Genomic DNA, 18,298 nt, shown 5'->3' with positions numbered 1-18,298 from the left:
ACACAACTATCTAGCTTATCCCAAAAAGTGAGATATGAGGGAGAGGATCTTAATGGAAATACATTGGTATCAAGAAAAAAATGCAGTCATGTGTCCATTATGTTACAGCAGGGAAAATCTAGTACTTTAATGAATATTAAGGTTGAGTCTGAAACGTTACTCCCTGAGATGAACAGAAATGTAACAGATGAGGACTTGTGGCTTTTGTTACATTTATACATCTATACCTTAATGATGTTTTTGATTTTTTCTCACCAGTGTTCTTAATAACTATACTGGTTGTGGAAGGTATTGCTGTGGCTCAGAAGACTCAAGGTACAGTACAAGAAGTTCTTTGGGTAAAGCACTGTAATTCATGTTTGTACATTAAAAAAAATTAAGTTCAGAATTTTTGTTTCTTTCAAGCAAACCAAGAAAAATAAGTTGCTAATTTAGAAAAAAAATAGAAAATAATTAAAATACCAAGAACTTTGAAATCCGTTTAACAAACTGATAACATTCTGAATGAAGAAATAGCTCTCTGTTGAACATATGTTCGTATAATGTTGACTTTAAAGGGCTATGCTAATTGATTTCCCCCCCCCTCACAATGCAATAGTGTTAATTGCTCCCTGAGTAGGAAGAAATCATCCTGGCTTTTGGCTTGCTTGCTTGAAAATGAATTTGCACTGAGTGTTCCATATGATGTGTTTGCGCATTGGATGACTGACTTTTCTCCCCCTCCCACATTTTAAATGCCTGTTGTTTTGGAGGGCCTGAGAGGAAGAACAAATTACTGTTCAGCCCCTTTTCTTCCATCTAAGACAGTAACATATGGAGAAAAACCTGGCTAAATTCTAACTTTATAAAAAGGCTGAAAGATTATAGAAACCTAGACATTTCTCAAGAACCTAGTATATCTTTAAAAAGTCCTGTAGTGATCCAGGTTTTTTAAGGACAGTACCCCTACAGCATTGCCCACCTTATCAAGATAATATCCTGCATCTTTCCTGGAACTGTTGTCCTAACAATGAAAGAGTAGCAGCATTTAAAAAGTGAAATTCTTTTTCTTGAAACAAGTGTTCTGTTCCTCCTAAAAGGTAAAGTAAAGGTATCCCCGGTGCAAGCACCGGGTCATGTCTGACCCTTGGGGTGACGCCCTCTAGCATTTTCATGGCAGACTCAATACGGGGTGGTTTGCCAGTGCCTTCCCGAGTCATTACCGTTTACTCCCCAGCAAGCTGGGTCCTCATTTTACCGACCTCGGAAGGATGGAAGGCTGAGTCAACCTTGAGCCGGCTGCTGGGATTGAACTCCCAGCCTCATGGGCAGAGCTTCAGACTGCATGTCTGCTGCCTTACCACTCTGCGCCACAAGAGGCTCTTCTGTTCCTCATATAACCTGTCTTAGGGCCATGTGTACGTATTGGCAATCAAGTGGCCACTGACATACAGCAACCCCAAGTGGTTATCAAACCAAGAGATGTTCAGAAGTGATTCCCCCTTGTCTGTTTCCAGGAGCAGCCATTCATTGTGTGTTTGTGTTTTCTTCAAAAAGGTGGGCAGAATATCGGAGGCAGCCGCATGGCATCTTCCCAGTGTAGTGAATGGGTAAGAACAAGCAATGGAGGACACTTCACATCACCAAACTTCCCTAATTTGTATCCGCCCAATCAGGAGTGTGTCTATATTTTGGAAGGTATTGAAATTCATTTGTATGTCGATACTTTGATTGCTGGGGATATGAATAGAACTCCCCCCCCCCCCAATTTTAAACACAGTATTGCTACTTCTGAATAAAATACACTTGAGAAAACATCGGCAAACATTTGACTGGTGCTCTTAGGCAGTTTGTCCAAGAGTGGAACACCAGCATTGATTCCACTGCAGCTGACAAAAATTATGACATTTACCGATCCAGAGTGCCATTAAATATATAATGCAAGTGTGTTTTTGCATTCATAGGATAAACATCCTGGTAGCTTTAAATCCTGACATTAGTTCTAAGAGGCCTGTAGCATTTTAGGATATGCTTGGCAATACTTTAGCTGTGCTACTCGATATTCCCTTTTCTGGGCCTTCCGGTATACGTTAATGTCTATGAAAATCTGCATTCCCTTCATACTACTGGTCTTTCATCTTACCATTTTCCAAGGTCCTCTTCATATGTCATTGCTGTTGTGTATGTCCTCCTTGGCAGAAGGGGACATGAAGATAGGAGTTGTGACAATCCACCGGGCCCTTCATAGAGATTTCTCTGGGGTTGAGTATAGTGAACACACTTCCTTGTTTAATGACTTTAAAAGAACTTGACTAGTTTGCTAAGGGTGAGCCTCTCAATAGTCATTAGCCATGGTACTTAAACAGAATCCCACCGCTGATGCTGCTGCATGCGGAGAGGCAGCTGTTGCCATCCGTGCTTTTCCTGTAAACTTCTCAAAGGTTCCTAATTTATGTCAAAGACAAAATGGCGAATTAGGTGGTACAGTCCAGCAAGCCGTTGCTTCTCTGTTTGTATTCCACCCTTGATTCTGAAGAAAGTATTCTGTTCTAATGTCATTTCCTCCCTCTTGTTGAGTGCTGCAGTAGTGGGTTGGAAACAGTCTGAATTATTCAAAATGGTCTAAAGAAGGGAGGTCTGGGCACACCAATGTAAGGTCCTTGAAAGAAGGGCAAGGTAAAAATGGACTAAATTGATAGGTATTGTTCAGGGGGGAAATGCAGAATTCAATCCTAGATGGAGGGGCTGGAGCAAGGTGTGCACCTCTTTAAAAAAAAATTCATCAGAAATATCATGGGAACCGTTTTTCTTAAATCACAATAATACCCATTTGGAACTATCGGAGATTTATGTGAATAAAGGTAATATGTAAAGTTTTACTTCAAAATACTGATTTATATCAAATGAAAATGTAGATCTAGATGGATATCTGTGTTTGTCTATAACAGTAGAAAAGAGGGTCCAGTAGCACTTTAAAGTCTAGTAAAATTTGTGGCAGGGGATAAGATTTTGTGAGCCACAGCTTTCTTTTTCAAATAAAAATATGTCTTCAGTAGTAGTATTGAAATTATTAGTGTTGGTCAAACCAGTTTTCCTGTTCAAAAATAATGCCATGACTTAACAAATCGCTCAGGAGTGTGTAGCATGTGTGCCATTTTGTGGCATGTTCTGTATAACATTTAAATTCTATTAATGAAGAGCTATCTTTGTGCTACTGTACTAGTAATTAGCTCTCGACCTGGTCTGAGAAGCTTAAAATGTCATGTCTTTCCAGAAACTGCTTTTATTAATTGATGCTGAATATTATGTTGACCTGGATTGGTTCTACTTTTTCACAGCTGCCCCACGCCAAAGAATAGAACTGACCTTTGATGAACCCTATTATATAGAACCCTCGTTCGAATGTCGATTTGATCACCTGGAGGTTCGTGATGGACCTTTTGGCTTCTCCCCACTTATTGATCGCTACTGTGGTCCAAAAAGTCCTGCCCTAATTAGATCTACAGGGAGGTTTATGTGGATAAAGTTTACATCAGATGAGGAGATAGAAGGAGGGGGATTTAAAGCAAAATATTCCTTTATACCAGGTAAAATTTCATCTTCCTCTGTTATTCTACAACGAATTTATTGAACTTATTAGTGTTGAAATCAAACTTTTCTGGTGTTTTCTGCTTACAGATGTTTATTCTTGCTAAACTGAGAGCCACATACAAATCCCTTAAGTAAAATTTTATATTTAATTCCTGATTGCACTAAGATGAACTTTGTAAATGTCGTTTTCCATATCAACAACAAGACAGGGTTGCTTACTACATGGTAGCTGGAGACTTGAATGTAGGGATTTTCCAGGAGGAGCACCTCTCTCATGCAATGCCGTTCCCCTTGAGACTCGCTTGGCACTTCTCAACCAATTATGCACGTGGTTAGGCCACTGCCACTTCTCATGTGTGCATGGGGACAACATTTCCCAGCTGACATGGTCCATCCTAGAGTTGTGCATGCACACTCACAACTCCAGATTGGGAAGGTTCTGCCACCGGGGGCGGGGAGAAGAGGGGGCATGCCGCTATCCCACCATCACGGGGGTGTACGAACACCCCATTCTGCTCCACAGCACCATAAAGCCGAATGGGTTGTTTCGTGTCCCCGTAGGGATACCATAGGTGGTGGAGCGGGGAGCCAGGCCTCCAAGGCCCATCTCTTCCCATGTGCACAGGACCTCTGATGGCCGCTGTGGCAAGGCAGGGAATGCCGAAGAATCCATGTTTCCTTGCCATGGACCAGGGCCGGAAGGGAGCCCAGATGACATTAGTGTTATGCATACGTGAGGCTTAGCCCCGTTGTCTTTGTGGTGCTGGCCTGCTTTTTCCTGCCGAAGGGTAATCTGTCCTTTTGACTTTCTTTTAGCCCCAGGCCAAAAAGTTGATTTTCACTCAGGCTTTTAATTAAAGAATTTATCTTTTAACATTTATTACAATCTCCTTCTAGCCTGATAAGATTTGTTTTATGGTGTTTTTATGTTCTAGCTCGGTTTCTAATTGTTAACAGTTTTCAGTGCGGATTCAGGTGGGCTGCCATGTTGATCTGAAACAGCAGGAAAAAGTTTTGAGTCCAGTGGCACCTTTAAGACCAGCAGCCTTTTATTCCAGGTTTAAGCTTTCATGTGTAAGCACACTTTTCCAGATACCCTATCTTCAGGTATCTGAAGAAGTGTGCTAGGCCACAAAACCTTATTCCATGAATAAAACTTTGTTGGCCTTAAAGGTGCCACTGTAATCAAACTTTATTCAGGTTACAGTGCTTTTTCCTGTGTTTTGTTTTCTAAGTTGCCTCAATCAGATTCTCTGGAGAGGTGACATAGAAATTTTCTAAATAAATAAACAGACTCATGCTTGTACAAATAGATTATATTTAATGGGAAACATTGACACAGAAGCTACCTGGGCAAATAAGATTGTAATTATGTGGATCTAGCTGAGCATTGATCAGCGTCATTGTTAAATTCTTACATAGGTACAGTCAGTTGATGTGTTATAAGAATTCTGTCTTTTCTCTAGTCAACTGTGGTACTTTATTTTCTAGCATCTCATGTAATTTTTTGTGCATTTTGAGCTGTGAAACAAGAAGTACATTTCTTGCCTTTTATCATCCCTTTTCTCTCATTACAGACCCTGAGTTTACTTATCTAGGAGGCATTTTGAATCCTATCCCAGGTCTAGTATTGCAGTCCTATTTCTTTAATAAATTTAAGTTTTACATCACCCTTAAATAGTTTTTTTACATCACACGATATCTTGTCCTCTGTAGATTGCCAGTTTGAGCTCTCTGGAGCTGACGGGATAGTGCGTTCCAGTCAAGTAGAACAGGAAGAGAAAACAAAGCCAGGGCAGGCCGTTGACTGTATATGGACAATTAAGGCGACTCCAAATGCCAAGGTGGGTCCACTGAATCTCTCCGTCTTTAACGGCCTTGCAGATTATTAGTGGCAGGGAATGGTCATTAGTAATTATTTGCATAGTCTGTCCTGTTCAGTTAAATTCATTACCTGCTGTTGGTTGAGAGAGCTCAAGATAGATGCAAATTTATAGAGGGTGTCAGATGCACAATAACGGTGCTGCCTTTTTCATGACCCATTCGGCTGTTTATTAGCCTTGTTTCTGGAAAGGGACCTTCCAGATTGGCTCGGAACTTTGTATTTTTTTTCCTCCAGGCTCTCATTGGCTTAGTAGAATATAAGGGACAAATATAGAATAAAGCCCTTTTAGTTGAGAGGGTTACATCTTTTCATGTTCAAATCCTGATGAAGCTCAATCAAATGAGTAGCCATGTTGGTCTGAAGCAGCACAATAAAATCAGAGTCCAGAAGCACTTTTAAGACCAACAAAGATTTATTCAAGGTGTGAACTTTCGAGTGCAAGCATTCTTCCTCAGGCTATGAACTACCATCAAGACAGTGGGAATATAAAGCAAAAATTAATTCTGTTTAATTGGTAAACTGTGTCACACATCCAAATACAGCCATATGATAAAGTTCAAATGGGCTTTTGGTTGTCCCTTCAACAAATGGGAAGTGGCGTATTTTTCTCAGTTGCCTTGGAATGAAAGGATGCCTAACCGCACATGATGTGGCCATTTGTAGTCCTCAAGCCATGTCGAGCCTAAGTGTTACAGGATCGCAAGACGGATAAAAATCGAAGCCACCGCTTTAAATCCTGTTTCTTGTTGGAGAGGGAATGGGTTTTTGCTTGTTTCTGTATCATGGCACTGACCCAACCCTTGTACACTTGTAAATGAAGGAGTCTCCACAAGCATTCAGTGCAGTCTTCTTCCGTTTGGGAACTGGTGTTTAAAAGCTTGGGCTGGATCCAAAGGTGATGTTCCACCTGCAGACAGAGCAGTTTTTACCAATTCCCACAGGAGAACCCCATTATCTCCCCCTCTCCTTCCACTGGTTTTGAAAGCCATACCCTTCCCATGAGCAGAACTGGTGCGGGGCTTCAGCAGGAGGTAGGGATTCAAGAAGCTCCCTTCCTTAATGGAGTGAAACGCTGGCTCCAGCCCCTGCACCATAGCAATATAAATGCTACAGTTGAGTGAGTCAAGGCAAGAAGGGTTCCAGCAGATTGAGTGTTTCGTTTCCTTTTTTACCCTCTCCTGTCTTTCTTGTTGAGTGCAAGCTTGGCATTGTTTGCGCCGTTTTGCTGTTGCCCCCTGGAGTGAATTCTGTTTCTCGATAGCTTGTTACTAGGCTGTTGAATCTTGCCTCCGAGCAGGACTGAAGGACTTCCTGAACACATCTCTGTCCAAACTTATCACCTTTCTTTGAGTCTGTGGGTGCTCAAATACCTTGTTAAACAGAGACCAAGTAGCAATCCAGTGTCCACTTATACTGCAAGTATGCTCCTGCATAATGAAATGATAGCCAAAGATTTGTTTGATGTTCCTGCCAAGACAGAATTCCATGCATTTAATGAAATGGTGACTCGATGGAGGGAATTCATGTGCATGGATGAGTGAAAGCATGCATCCCTTGAGGAATTATAAAATCTCAAGGTTCTCTTGCACTCTTCCCTCACACAAAATAGTTCTCAAGAGTTGCTGTCTTTAATCAAAGAATAATTTTGGAAGACAGGGATGGAAAGACATTCAGAAGCAAGGGATCATACCAGCCAACTAAAACAGTTTCATATTTCCCGGCCAGCATCTTCAATTAAGCTGATGTACATTTAACTTGCCAAGGAAAGAACAGCTGCTCTTAGGTTTGAGTCAGCAAGCTCTGCAAAAAATAAACATGGGGAAAATGAGGATTCAGTTTTGTTGTACGAGAGGGAACTTCAACTTTGTCTTTCTAGGAAGAATACATATTTAAAGAGATTTATAGAGTGATAATAAGGAACTATTTTAAAATTTCTTTCAGGCCTAAAAGGAGTTGGACATTGGAAGTTATCAGTTATAAAGTGCAAATGTTTATGCCTTTTAACTGATTTGGCATACATTTTAATGGCCTGTTTTCCTTTTTTCATACTGATAATGATTTTATGTTATTTTTTCTTTTGTAAACCACCGAACACAAACCATCTCCAGCAAGGCGGCATTTAAATTCCTCAAATAAATGGCTGTATATATAAAATCGCAATCTATTTATCTGCCTTCTTAATTCTCACTAAGTTGTAAATATGCAATTTAAAAATATTTGGAAATTACAGTGCTGGTTGTTGTTTTCTTCAGTTTCATGCAACTTGACTAGTAGTTCGCTTTTTTAAAAAGGTTTTTTCCCCCTGTCAAACAGATTTATTTGAGGTTTTTGGACTACCAAATGGAGCATTCGAATGAATGCAAGAGGAACTTTGTGGCCGTGTATGATGGAAGCAGCTCCATTGAAAACTTGAAAGCAAAGTTCTGCAGCACCGTGGCGAACGATGTGATGCTTCAAACTGGAATTGGGGTGGTGCGGATGTGGGCGGACGAAGGCAGTAGGCTAAGCAGGTTCAGAATGCTCTTCACATCGTTTGTGGATCGTAAGTATATTGCTGAAATACCATATAGAACCCATAGGGAAAGCATCTTTCAGGGCTGAAGAACATGGTCTATGACAGCCATTTTCAACCTTTATTTGTCCACAGCCCTTGTAGGATCTCTTCTCAGATTCCAGGGCCCCCTGTGGTAGGTTGGCTGCTTCCCCAGTGAGCTAGGCTAAAAAATGCCTAAGCTGGGAGAGAACTTACCAGCTTCCACTTGTCTTATATGGACGCAAGACAGATTTCTAGAAAATGCCACCTAGAGAAGCATTGAATGCATTAATTCAAGCACACATAAAGGAACGGATTACATGATTTATTTTTCTTTCCCTTGCCATTAATGACGTCATACATGACAAAAAGGGTATTTCATTGGTTCAGTCACCAGGGCACCTCATAAACCCTTTGGGCTCCCCTTCTCACATTTTCCAGTCTGCAGCCCCCTTCAAACATACCACGGCCCCCCAGAGGGAAATATGGCCACCATTGAGAATGTCTGGTCTATGGGATATGATTCTGCCAATGTTTTCCTTAAACATTAAAAGCCATCCACAGTGAGGTAGGAGGATCGGTGATAAGATGGGTATTCTTCCTCCCGCATGCCGTTTCCTTGATAGTAGATCCCCTCCCCCCCAGCCACTATTAACCACGGTGTCGGGGAAACATCCAATACCTATCCTTTTCCCCACCAGTGCTCATTACTATTAATTTGGGGGAGGGATTACAGTTTCTAATGAGACGGAAGACACCCCTGCACCATCATGGCTCACATCCGGGCCACACCTCTGGTGAGCTACAAGCCAGCAGCAGATCCAATCGCTCGCATAACCTATAGTTAAAACAGAACACTTTTCAGTTTCCCCTTAGAACAGAGATGTGCAAATTGAGTCACAAGTGCCTACAGTCACCACATCTGCAGTAAATCTAGGCGGTTTTAGCACACTATTTTAGTGTAATTTTAGACCATGTAAAACACGGTCTCATGATTCGTGGGGGCAAATGCTTTTCCTACCCAGTGTGAGATTCATCATCTGAAAATTACAGAGGAGGGAATAGGGAGATGCGACTGTCGCTTTCAGCACCTTGCTTGGCTGTAAACCAACAGCGCTTCTGTGGTGTCGTATGCTACATGTGCAGCAAGGCTTTTATCCTTTGTATTTCGAAAGTGCTGTGGCTTCAATTGGGGCAGAGCTGCAGCCTTATCTCACGGATGAGACTTTCGGGATATGCTAAATAAGGAAACTGGGTTTCCCTTTATTTAATAGGTCAGGCATTGAAAACCAGAAGGCTTGGAAATACTGTTTAACCATTTTGATCTAAACCTACTTGGAAGATATTTCGAGAACGCCCAAATGCAGCATTCAGCAGTCTTCCCTGGACTTAAGTTTCCACATCAAAGTATACCGTAATTACATATTGAAGCTGTATATCAAAAAGTTTGGGCAGCTCATAACTTTTGCTCAGTATTTTTTTCTTCTTTTGATCTCTCTTCCTTTCAGCTCCCTGCTCAGGCAGCACCTTCTTTTGCCATAGCAACATGTGCATCAATAATTCTCTAGTCTGCAACGGCATTCAAAACTGTGCGTATCCTTGGGATGAAAACCACTGCAAAGGTGAGTGTGGTGCATGTTTAATCCAGGATGTGCCTGAGGACAGCTGAACTGTGTTTACCCAGCCTTAAGACAGCAAAACACATGATGAACTCTGAAACAGAAAGCTGTCTTGGCCTATTTCATGTAAATGGATTCTGAATTTTAATACTGATAAAACCAAAGCTCCCTGGTTTGATTTAAAACAACAACTCCATTTAATATAAGTGCATTTAATATAAGATGTTGCATTTCTTGGTTGGCGGTCTGTTAGTTCTGTAGGCAACCAAAATCAATTGTGGGTGATGCATAAATCATTTAAACCAAGATTGATTGATTTATCTCAAAACAAATGTTTGTAGTTCTGGAGAAATACCTTTTTACTCCAGGGGGTGGTCTTGGCTGAATCCCACATTTAGTTTTAAAAGTTTTTTCTCTCCCAAGCACTGCTCCAGTACCAAACAACAAGGCTGTGTATATACAAACGGCCCCGCTGATTGGTGGCAGTAAAATTGCTAGCTCACACCTTACCTCTGACGCCTACAAGGTGAAAAAGAGGCTAGACTGTATCTCCCTGAAGATCTCAGGAAAAGACTCTTTTGACCCACAAGAAATGGACAGTTAATAAAATCCCCTGGCATCGAGGGAGAAGGGTCCATTTTGGCTGATTCTGTGGGGTGACTTGCAAGACAGAGCTCCCACATGAAGCTCTATCTCGGGTAGTGGTCATTGTTACGTGGAAGACACAAAGACTCCCAGGTAATATGAAGCCTTTAGAAGACATTAACTTCCAAGTTTAAAAAGACAGCTTTAGAACAAAACCCAACTAGGGCCTATATAGGGCTGAGAGACAGAGGGTCATGTGTTTGTATCTGTCCTTTGTATTCCTAGCTCAGTCTGTTTCTGTGCAGAGACTAGAAAGAAAAGTAGAATTGTTTTTTATACCCCGTTTTTAGCTGTCCAAAGGAGTCTCAGCGGCTTACAATCACCTTCCTTTCCTTTCCCCACAACAGATGGCCTGTGAGGCTGGTGGGGTAAAGAGAGCCCTGACAAAGACTGCTAGGTCAGAACAGCTTTATCAGTATGTGCCGAGCCACAAGATCACCCAGTTGGCTGCATGTGGAGGAGCAGAGAATCAAACCCGGCTCGCCAGATTAAAAGCCGCCGCTCTTAACCACTACATCAAGTTGGTTCTCTATGTATGAGGACATCTTATTTTTCATAAATTCTTCACTATTTAAAATCACAATAGCTGTTCCCTATACCTCATAGACCTCCACCATTTGAATTTGCTGTTTAAAATGGGCACCGGTAGAAGGGAGCCTGACACAGTATTGCTTGGTTTAATCGTTCCTCCTAGTCAGTATGGGTTCAGAAGGACACCCTCACATTCGCAAATACCATGGCTGAACTCTGTGTTGTCTTTCTAGCTATAGAATTAGGCATTGAAAACGAAATATCCCTTGTATTTTAGCTGTAAATATGAACCTTGTTCTAAGCTTTTTGGCACTTAAGCGATGACAAATTTCACTACTCTTCACCCGTTGTGAATGTCTTGTTTTATTCATAGTTGTACCTCTTGTCACCACCTGGAACAGTAGCCTTATCTTCCCCACCCCCATGTTTAAGCAGCTATAATGGAGAAAATTGCTATAATCTAGTAATGCCATCTTGTGTGTTTTCAGATGAAGTACTATCAAACCTCTTTGTGATTCTCATCTGCCGCTGTTAACGCTCAGTGTCTGAGGTGTGGCAAACGTTCCCTAACATTCTAATAATCAAAGTAAATCTACTCCGTGAATCTGTCGCGCTATCGTAAATCCTTCATCTTCTAGAGGTGTCATCTTCCCTAGACTTTGCAGCTTTAGAACGGAAGGGTTGGTACTGCAGGATTTGCAGTTTTCGGAAGAGCAGCCAGTTCAAGGCCGAAATTAGTTTAAACTGGCTACATTGAGGAGGAAGGGAAATGAATAAGGCTGTCACTGGTTAAGAAAAATTTAGTTGATTAATCGTGTGAGGTTTAACTGACTGGTTGGAATGATATATGAGTACAGCAGGTGCTCATAGACATGTTTTGTTTTTAGATGAGGCCTGTGTATTTTGCAGCAAGCACAGAAAAGGCCTTCATTCCTAGAGAGGGGAGGATGAATGCCTTCTCCGGGATGGCACTCTGTTATCTGCAGTTGTTACACGTATTATGCCCTTTAAAGCGACTTTTGAAATGTGTTGCCTAGTTAATCAGAGGCTCCTTTTTAGTTATCCAAATACACTATTTGAACATTTTCTCCCTTCTGACTTCTCTTTTTCTCTTTCCCTCTTCCTCTTCTGAGCTCATGGTCTGTCTGTCCCCTGGTCTACTGTCAGGCATCTATTTAGCATGTAACATTTAGAATCCACGCACTCAGTTGTATGTATACAACCTGCTGTTGAGTGCATAAAAGTCAGCATAATGGCATTAAAAGAGGATTTGAACAGGGTATTTTAGACTTTCTCCTAAAACTGGCCATCCAAGTGAAGAAGCAATTGGGAGGGGGGGAGTTCCTGTGGTCAGCAGATTTGCTGTCTTCCCATCTGCAGCTCTGCTGGTTAAGCTATGTAGTAGTGTAGTGCTTCCCACAGTATTTTCTATTTTAAAAAGGGAATTTTCTCTGCAGTCCTCATCCGTATGTAAAGTTATGTGAACGTGTAGTAAGGACATTGTTATTCATCCATTTGCCTTGAAAGAAGTCTGTAAATGCAGGAGATGTTTCTAGGAATCCGATACATGTTGGGCCTTCTGCTAGCTAGATGCGTATGCTGTAATTAACGTTTTGTATAGCTGCTCCAGGGTGTTGCTTTCAACATGCATCTGTAGGCCATTAGCTCAGTTGGGCAGTCAGACTAATAAACTATTCAATTATTCAATGTTTTTATTTACTGCTAATGAGATCTAAAGTGGCTGTTATCACATTAGATACACAACTATCCTATTTGCAGGGTTTTTTTTTTAAAGTTCTGTCTATGAAAAAAGTATGTTATTTGTGTCTTTTTGCAAAAGGCATCCAACTTGTGTCTGCATAAGCAGAGCTGGAAAATATACTGTGGCTGCATTCAGCTGTTGGTCTTCACTGCAGAAATGTGAAAATGCCTGCAAATCCATCTTGCCGCTAAACATCCGTGTGCATCTCAGTCTTCTGCTCCTCTCTTGATTTGAGAGTTGACATTAAAGCCTTCCTCTTATTAGCTATGTCAAATGAAAGCCAGTTAACCAGTCCAGTCTCCCCACCTCCACTAGCCACGATCCTAAACCAAGGTTTAATCAAGATTCAGTTTCTTTCTCTTCATCCTGCCACAAAACTAAGCGAATTTGTAATGGCCATTCATTGACATGTTTGCATTCCTGTATCACAGTTAACGGGTTAATTTTTAAATGTGATTCTTTTTATGAGAAGAGAGGAGTGAACATCAAGATGGTAGGTTTATATTGCCTTTTTACCTTGGTCACAGTTGAGTACAATATCTCAATACATCCCTGTGACACTCAGAGGAGAATTAACACAGAGGATTGGTTAATCTGTTTGTTTTTTCCAAGCAAATATTGAATTCAAAATTAAGTGGAAGGTGGCATGCAAGTCAACAGTTGAAATGCCTTTAAATGAGAGACAGAACTTGAATTTCTCATTTAAAACTTCCTCTAACACATCTGTGACAAAGCAACTATTTTAAAAATCCTCATGGTTAATCAGAAGCTTTGCTGAGCAAAAGCCCCCTCTGACTCCGCCCACTTCCTAAAGCACCTGTCAGGCGCAAAGAAAGGGGTCAGCAGGCGCCATGCTGCCCTTGGTGGCCACATTGAGGACCCCTGCTCTAACATGCTGCCATCTGGGGGATAGATAATTTTTGTCCTGGCTGTGTTCCTTGTAAAATCAACTGTAAGGTGCTACCAAACTCGAAAATCCCCTTGGTGAAATTTGAGGAGAGATCTTCAGTGTAACTGTACCGTTTTCTGGAAGGGAGTTCCTGGACCACAGCTATAGTGGTTGCTGTGGTGAGCTTGTCTACTCTTTAGAAATATGACTGGAATATCTTCTGAAGCCTTTGAACTTGCAGATCGTTCAGGCCCATTATCTACTGTTACACATCTCTTCTGATCTTGTTGCTTCTACTGCCAGTGAGCAAACTGCCCTCATTTGCATTTGTTCAAGCTAAAAGCACTTACAGGAAAAGCAGGGATTTATTCTACCTGTGCTGAAATAGGTTTGTACTGGATGCATCCTCTTATGCAGTATTTTCTTTAGAGGCAATATTCAGTGGCAGTTAGTGAGGGCTTCCCCCTTGCAGCAAATTGTCCAGTCTTACTTGAGTGAGAGAATTCTCCGCTTCTGTGGCTTAATCAGTGCTGCATCATGCTCAGTGTCACAACTATCGCTTTGTAGAAGAGGGAGAATTTTTAATTTCCTCGACTAAATTTCTGAACCAATGCTTCAAGCCTCTTGCTCTTGTAAACGGCATTCTAGCCATGTGCTTAATGTGACGGAGAGGCTTAAAAGAACTCACCTCTTCTTTTTGTCCCCTTGTAGAAAAGAAGAAGACGGGACTATTTGAGCAAATCACCAAAACCCATGGAACAATAATTGGGATTACTTCAGGGGTTGTCTTGGTTCTTCTCATCCTCTCAATCCTGGTGCAGGTGAAGCAGCCGCGGAAGAAGGTGATGGCTTGCAAAACCACTTTCAACAAAACGGGCTTCCAGGAGGTGTTCGATCCTCCTCATTACGAGCTCTTCTCGTTGAGAGACAAAGAGATTTCTGCCGACTTGGCTGACCTGTCTGAAGAACTTGAGAACTACCAGAAAATGAGGCGCTCTTCAACAGCTTCGCGGTGCATTCACGACCACCATTGTGGCTCTCAGGCCGCGACGGTAAAGCAAAGCAGGACCAACCTCAGTTCAATGGAACTTCCTTTCCGCAATGATTTTGCACAACCCCAGCCGATGAAGACCTTTAACAGCACCTTCAAAAAAAGTAGTTACACTTTCAAACAGGGCCATGAGTGCCCAGAACATGTCATAGAAGACAGGGTGATGGAAGAGATCCCATGCGAAATCTACGTGAGGGGTCGAGAGGATGCGGCACAGGGCTCCTTATCAATGGACTTCTAGTCTCATTTCAAAAGGGGGATGAGTGTATGTAGATATTATTATATATATATAATATATATATATATAAAGTTTTAATTTTCATGTATATAAACATACCATATGGGATTTGGTGGAGAAAATGAAATATTCACTTTTTTTTTTTTAAAGCTTCATTTATCCTTTGCCCCACTAAAGGAAAGCTCTTCATAAAGCACATTTCTTCCCTTGAAGTGTCCATTTGGTTGGAAAAAAGAAAACGGGTTTTGCATGGGACGTCTGCCACCTGATATTTAAAGAAAAGCCACAAATATGAAACAGTCCCTAGCTACCAGATTCTTTCTTACCTTCCTTTGGTCACATTTTCTTCCTTCAGGTACTTGGTTTTCAGTTTGAAACCTTAATTATTTCAGTAATAAAACTAAGTGGGTCCAGGACCACACCGTCTTAACACTCAAGTGTTTCTCCTGTTTGTCAAACTGTAGCTTAGAGTTACTGTGTTAAGTGCCAGCTGAGGCATCCAGTTGGTGCAGTTGCATTGCATCCATCTGGTTCATCTCGACCGGTTTTGGCTCCCTGGATCCTCAGTTCTAAAGCTTTCCGTGCCAACAAGTCAGCAGGGCACTGGCAACTGAGACTTCATCATGTTGTGCCAGCAGGATAGGAACCTTTATCCCAGCACAGTTATTCAGGATCAATTCACATTGTATGTTTATTGCAAAATATTTTTTTAATGTTGGGTTGGCCTTCTTAAATCTTTATCTCATATTGGAATTCAGTTCCCCCGGGGAACCGAGGCTTTTGACACACAGTAATCAAAGGGTCGATTCAGCATGAAGTCGCCGGATATGCCGATGTCTTCTAGTTGTGTGAATCCTTGTGACGGCCCTCTCTGAGTAGTTAGCATACGGTCTGGGTACAGATAATACCACTTTGAAGCCAGGGTAGGGCTGTTACCAAAAGTGTGCTTCTGTGTTTCTATCATGACATACATTTTCTTCTTCCAGCAATACATCAGGGATTTAAAAAAAAAAAAACTGCCAGAAGGCAAATTTTGCCATATTCAGCACTGTGCCAACCGAGATGGTTGCCGCTTCTTAACTGTGAAAGGGCTGCCGGGCCCATGTTTTCCAGAGCCTTTCGAAAGAGTTGCTAATAAGTGGTCTGACAGTGATCTTGTTTTTATAGGTTTTCATACCGATACCACTGTTAAGAGTCAACAGTGACTTTTCTCATGGTGATATGGGGTCGATGAAAAGTGCTGACCATGTCAAGAGAAGGATCTAAGTGAATTGAGGCTAAGAAGACTGTGTTTTATTTTTAATGTGCTTTATACAAACGCTTTTCGGGCAGTTGCAGGTTGTTGTTTATGCCTGCCTACGATCGAGCAGCCATCAGAAATATCTTTTCATGCTCAGAGGAGCTTTCCTGTTTGTTTCTTTGCAGAATTCTAGTTTGCTTTACATCTGTCCCAGAAAGGGTCACTCATTGTCCACCGTGATACTTCTGGAACCAGATTAAGTTCTGCAGTGGCACTATAGCAGACTTGGCAGGGCTGGCATGTCTGAGATACTCATTCAGGGACAAGAAATATAATGCTGATGTTTATCGCCAGGGAAGCTCATCTTCAACATGTAAAATTGGCTGCCAGCCAATTCCGATAATCAAACTCACATTCCGTAGAAATTGCGACATGAGGCACACTTGTTTTAATGTCCTTACAAGCCTCCAGCCAGGTAGTGTGGGTGCTGGCCGCTCTTGCTTTCTGCACTCAGCAGGGTATGCAGTGAGCTAAGTGGCAATCCCCCCCCCCCCACCAGGCCCTTAAGAGCCAAGCCGTTTCTTCTTCCAGCAGAGAAAGGTGGTTGCCTCGTTGGCTGGCCCGTAAGGCTTTGAGGGCTTTTACTTGTTTTGCAAGTCAGATCGAAGAAAGATTAATTACTTGGCTATTGATGGTTATTTTAAATTTCTCTTTAGCTGTTGCCTCTGTATTGTTTTTAAAAGAGTTCTCCTACTTTTTGTATAGCTTCATGATATGTTCCTGATCTGACCAGAAAACAGCAAGCAGAGGATTAGCCCAGAAGCCCAGTTAGGAGCAGTTGTGAACAGGATGGAGGCAGGAGGGCCATGAAATAAAAAGGAGGACTTTAGAGGAGGAAGAGGGTGGGGCTGGAGTGCCTCTGCAAAGAGGACCCTGACAAGAAAAGGATGGGAAAACAGTAATGGCCAGGAAGTAACAGGAATCAGAAATGCAGCACTGATAGCTGGGAGCCTGGAAAAGACAGCTGGAAAATCACCAACTTTGGCATTATGAGTGGGTGAAGGGAAACACACCTTGAAGAGATGAGCAACCAGGAAGACAGCTGTCAGTTTTCCTATAGGAGAAAGGACGGGCCTTGAGAGGGGCACCTAGAGGGCCGGTGAGGACTGTGGCAATCTCAGAGAGACAACTCTGGTGGGAGACTCTACTGACCAGGCAAGTCAAATAATTTGCAGTAGAGTAGCAGCAGAGGCTTAATGAGCCTCTTGTGGCGCAGAGTGGTAAGGCAGCCGTCTGAAAGCTTTGCCCATGAGGCTGGGAGTTCAATCCCAGCAGCCGGCTCAAGGTCGACTCAGCCTTCCATCCTTCCGAGGTCGGTAAAATGAGTACCTAGCTTGCTGGGGGGTAAACGGTAATGACTGGGGAAGGCACTGGCAAACCACCCCGTATTGAGTCTGCCAAGAAAACGCTAGAGGGCGTCACCCCAAGGGTCAGACATGACCCGGTGCTTGCACAGGGGATACCTTTACCTTTACCTTTTAGCAGCAGAGGCTTAGTTGATCTTGAGGAGACACCTTGTGGTGAGAATAGAGGGACTTAAGTCAAAAAGCACCTGAATTGCAGTACTTGGGAATTTCTGGCCTTTGTGACCCTGAAAAAGGGGCAGGGTCTGCACAAACCATTACATCTGGTAACAGAACGCCACTCAGACATCTCACTCTAGCTCTGGTTTTCACTGCATGGCAACAGCTATGAACCGAACTGTTGATACTTGTGAAGAATAACCGATTTCTTTACCAATTAGCCTCTTTTAAAAAAAATCCACAAGTTTCTGCACCATCCTTTGTTTACGTGTCTGTTTTTTCCATTGACTGTGACCTTACAACTCTGAGCCCATGGGCAAAACGTTGTAGTAAGAAATGTATATAAAAGAAACTTACAAATCGTTTGTTTGTACTGCTTGCCACGGAACTGCCTTCGGGGTGTTTCGGTCTGAAGACTGCGGAATCTCATTTTTTAAAAGCTCAGTTTGTATTTAAAGGTGCGCCGTAGCAGATCAGGGAAAGGGGTTCATTGTCCGTTTTCCTGACTGGAATCTCTTTCATACACAGTCTTCAGCACAGCTGAAGAGAAAACACATAGCTCTGTTCCCCCCCCCCCCCCAGCGGACAGCACATTGCAGGAGGGGAGGGGAGAAAAAAAATTAATCTCTGTGCCACATTTCTAGTCTACTTTGGGGACCCTCTAGTTGACTCTTACCGTTTCTTTAACAATTTGTGACATCCTGCTCATGGGGACAAGCTGTCTACCAAGTGTCCATGCTCTGTATTTTGTG

General features: G+C 42.2%; 1 protein-coding gene across 2 annotated transcripts in view; it reads left to right on the top strand.

The window, feature by feature from the left end:
- Positions 1 to 17,908, top strand: part of NETO2 (neuropilin and tolloid like 2) — a 33,882-nt gene extending 15,974 nt beyond the window's left edge. Inside the window, exons 2-10 of one of the 2 annotated variants that reach the window (XR_013226466.1) lie at positions 259 to 315; positions 1,537 to 1,677; positions 3,318 to 3,566; positions 5,148 to 5,192; positions 5,287 to 5,414; positions 7,769 to 7,997; positions 9,497 to 9,610; positions 14,146 to 17,214; positions 17,514 to 17,908. Coding sequence is in view for 1 of the 2 variants with exons in the window: in XM_077309551.1 (XP_077165666.1) it covers positions 259 to 315; positions 1,537 to 1,677; positions 3,318 to 3,566; positions 5,148 to 5,192; positions 5,287 to 5,414; positions 7,769 to 7,997; positions 9,497 to 9,610; positions 14,146 to 14,726 (1,544 nt within the window). In the remaining variant the exon portion in view is untranslated. Of the gene's footprint in view, positions 1 to 258; positions 316 to 1,536; positions 1,678 to 3,317; positions 3,567 to 5,147; positions 5,193 to 5,286; positions 5,415 to 7,768; positions 7,998 to 9,496; positions 9,611 to 14,145 lie in introns of both variants that reach the window. The other variant, XM_077309551.1, reaches the window with a different exon arrangement.
- Positions 17,909 to 18,298: the final 390 nt, after the last annotated feature.

This window comes from Paroedura picta, chromosome 14 (genome assembly GCF_049243985.1).
Source record: "Paroedura picta isolate Pp20150507F chromosome 14, Ppicta_v3.0, whole genome shotgun sequence".
In the NCBI taxonomy this organism is placed as follows: domain Eukaryota; kingdom Metazoa; phylum Chordata; class Lepidosauria; order Squamata; family Gekkonidae; genus Paroedura; species Paroedura picta.
This window is presented reverse-complemented; position numbering and strand designations above follow the sequence as displayed.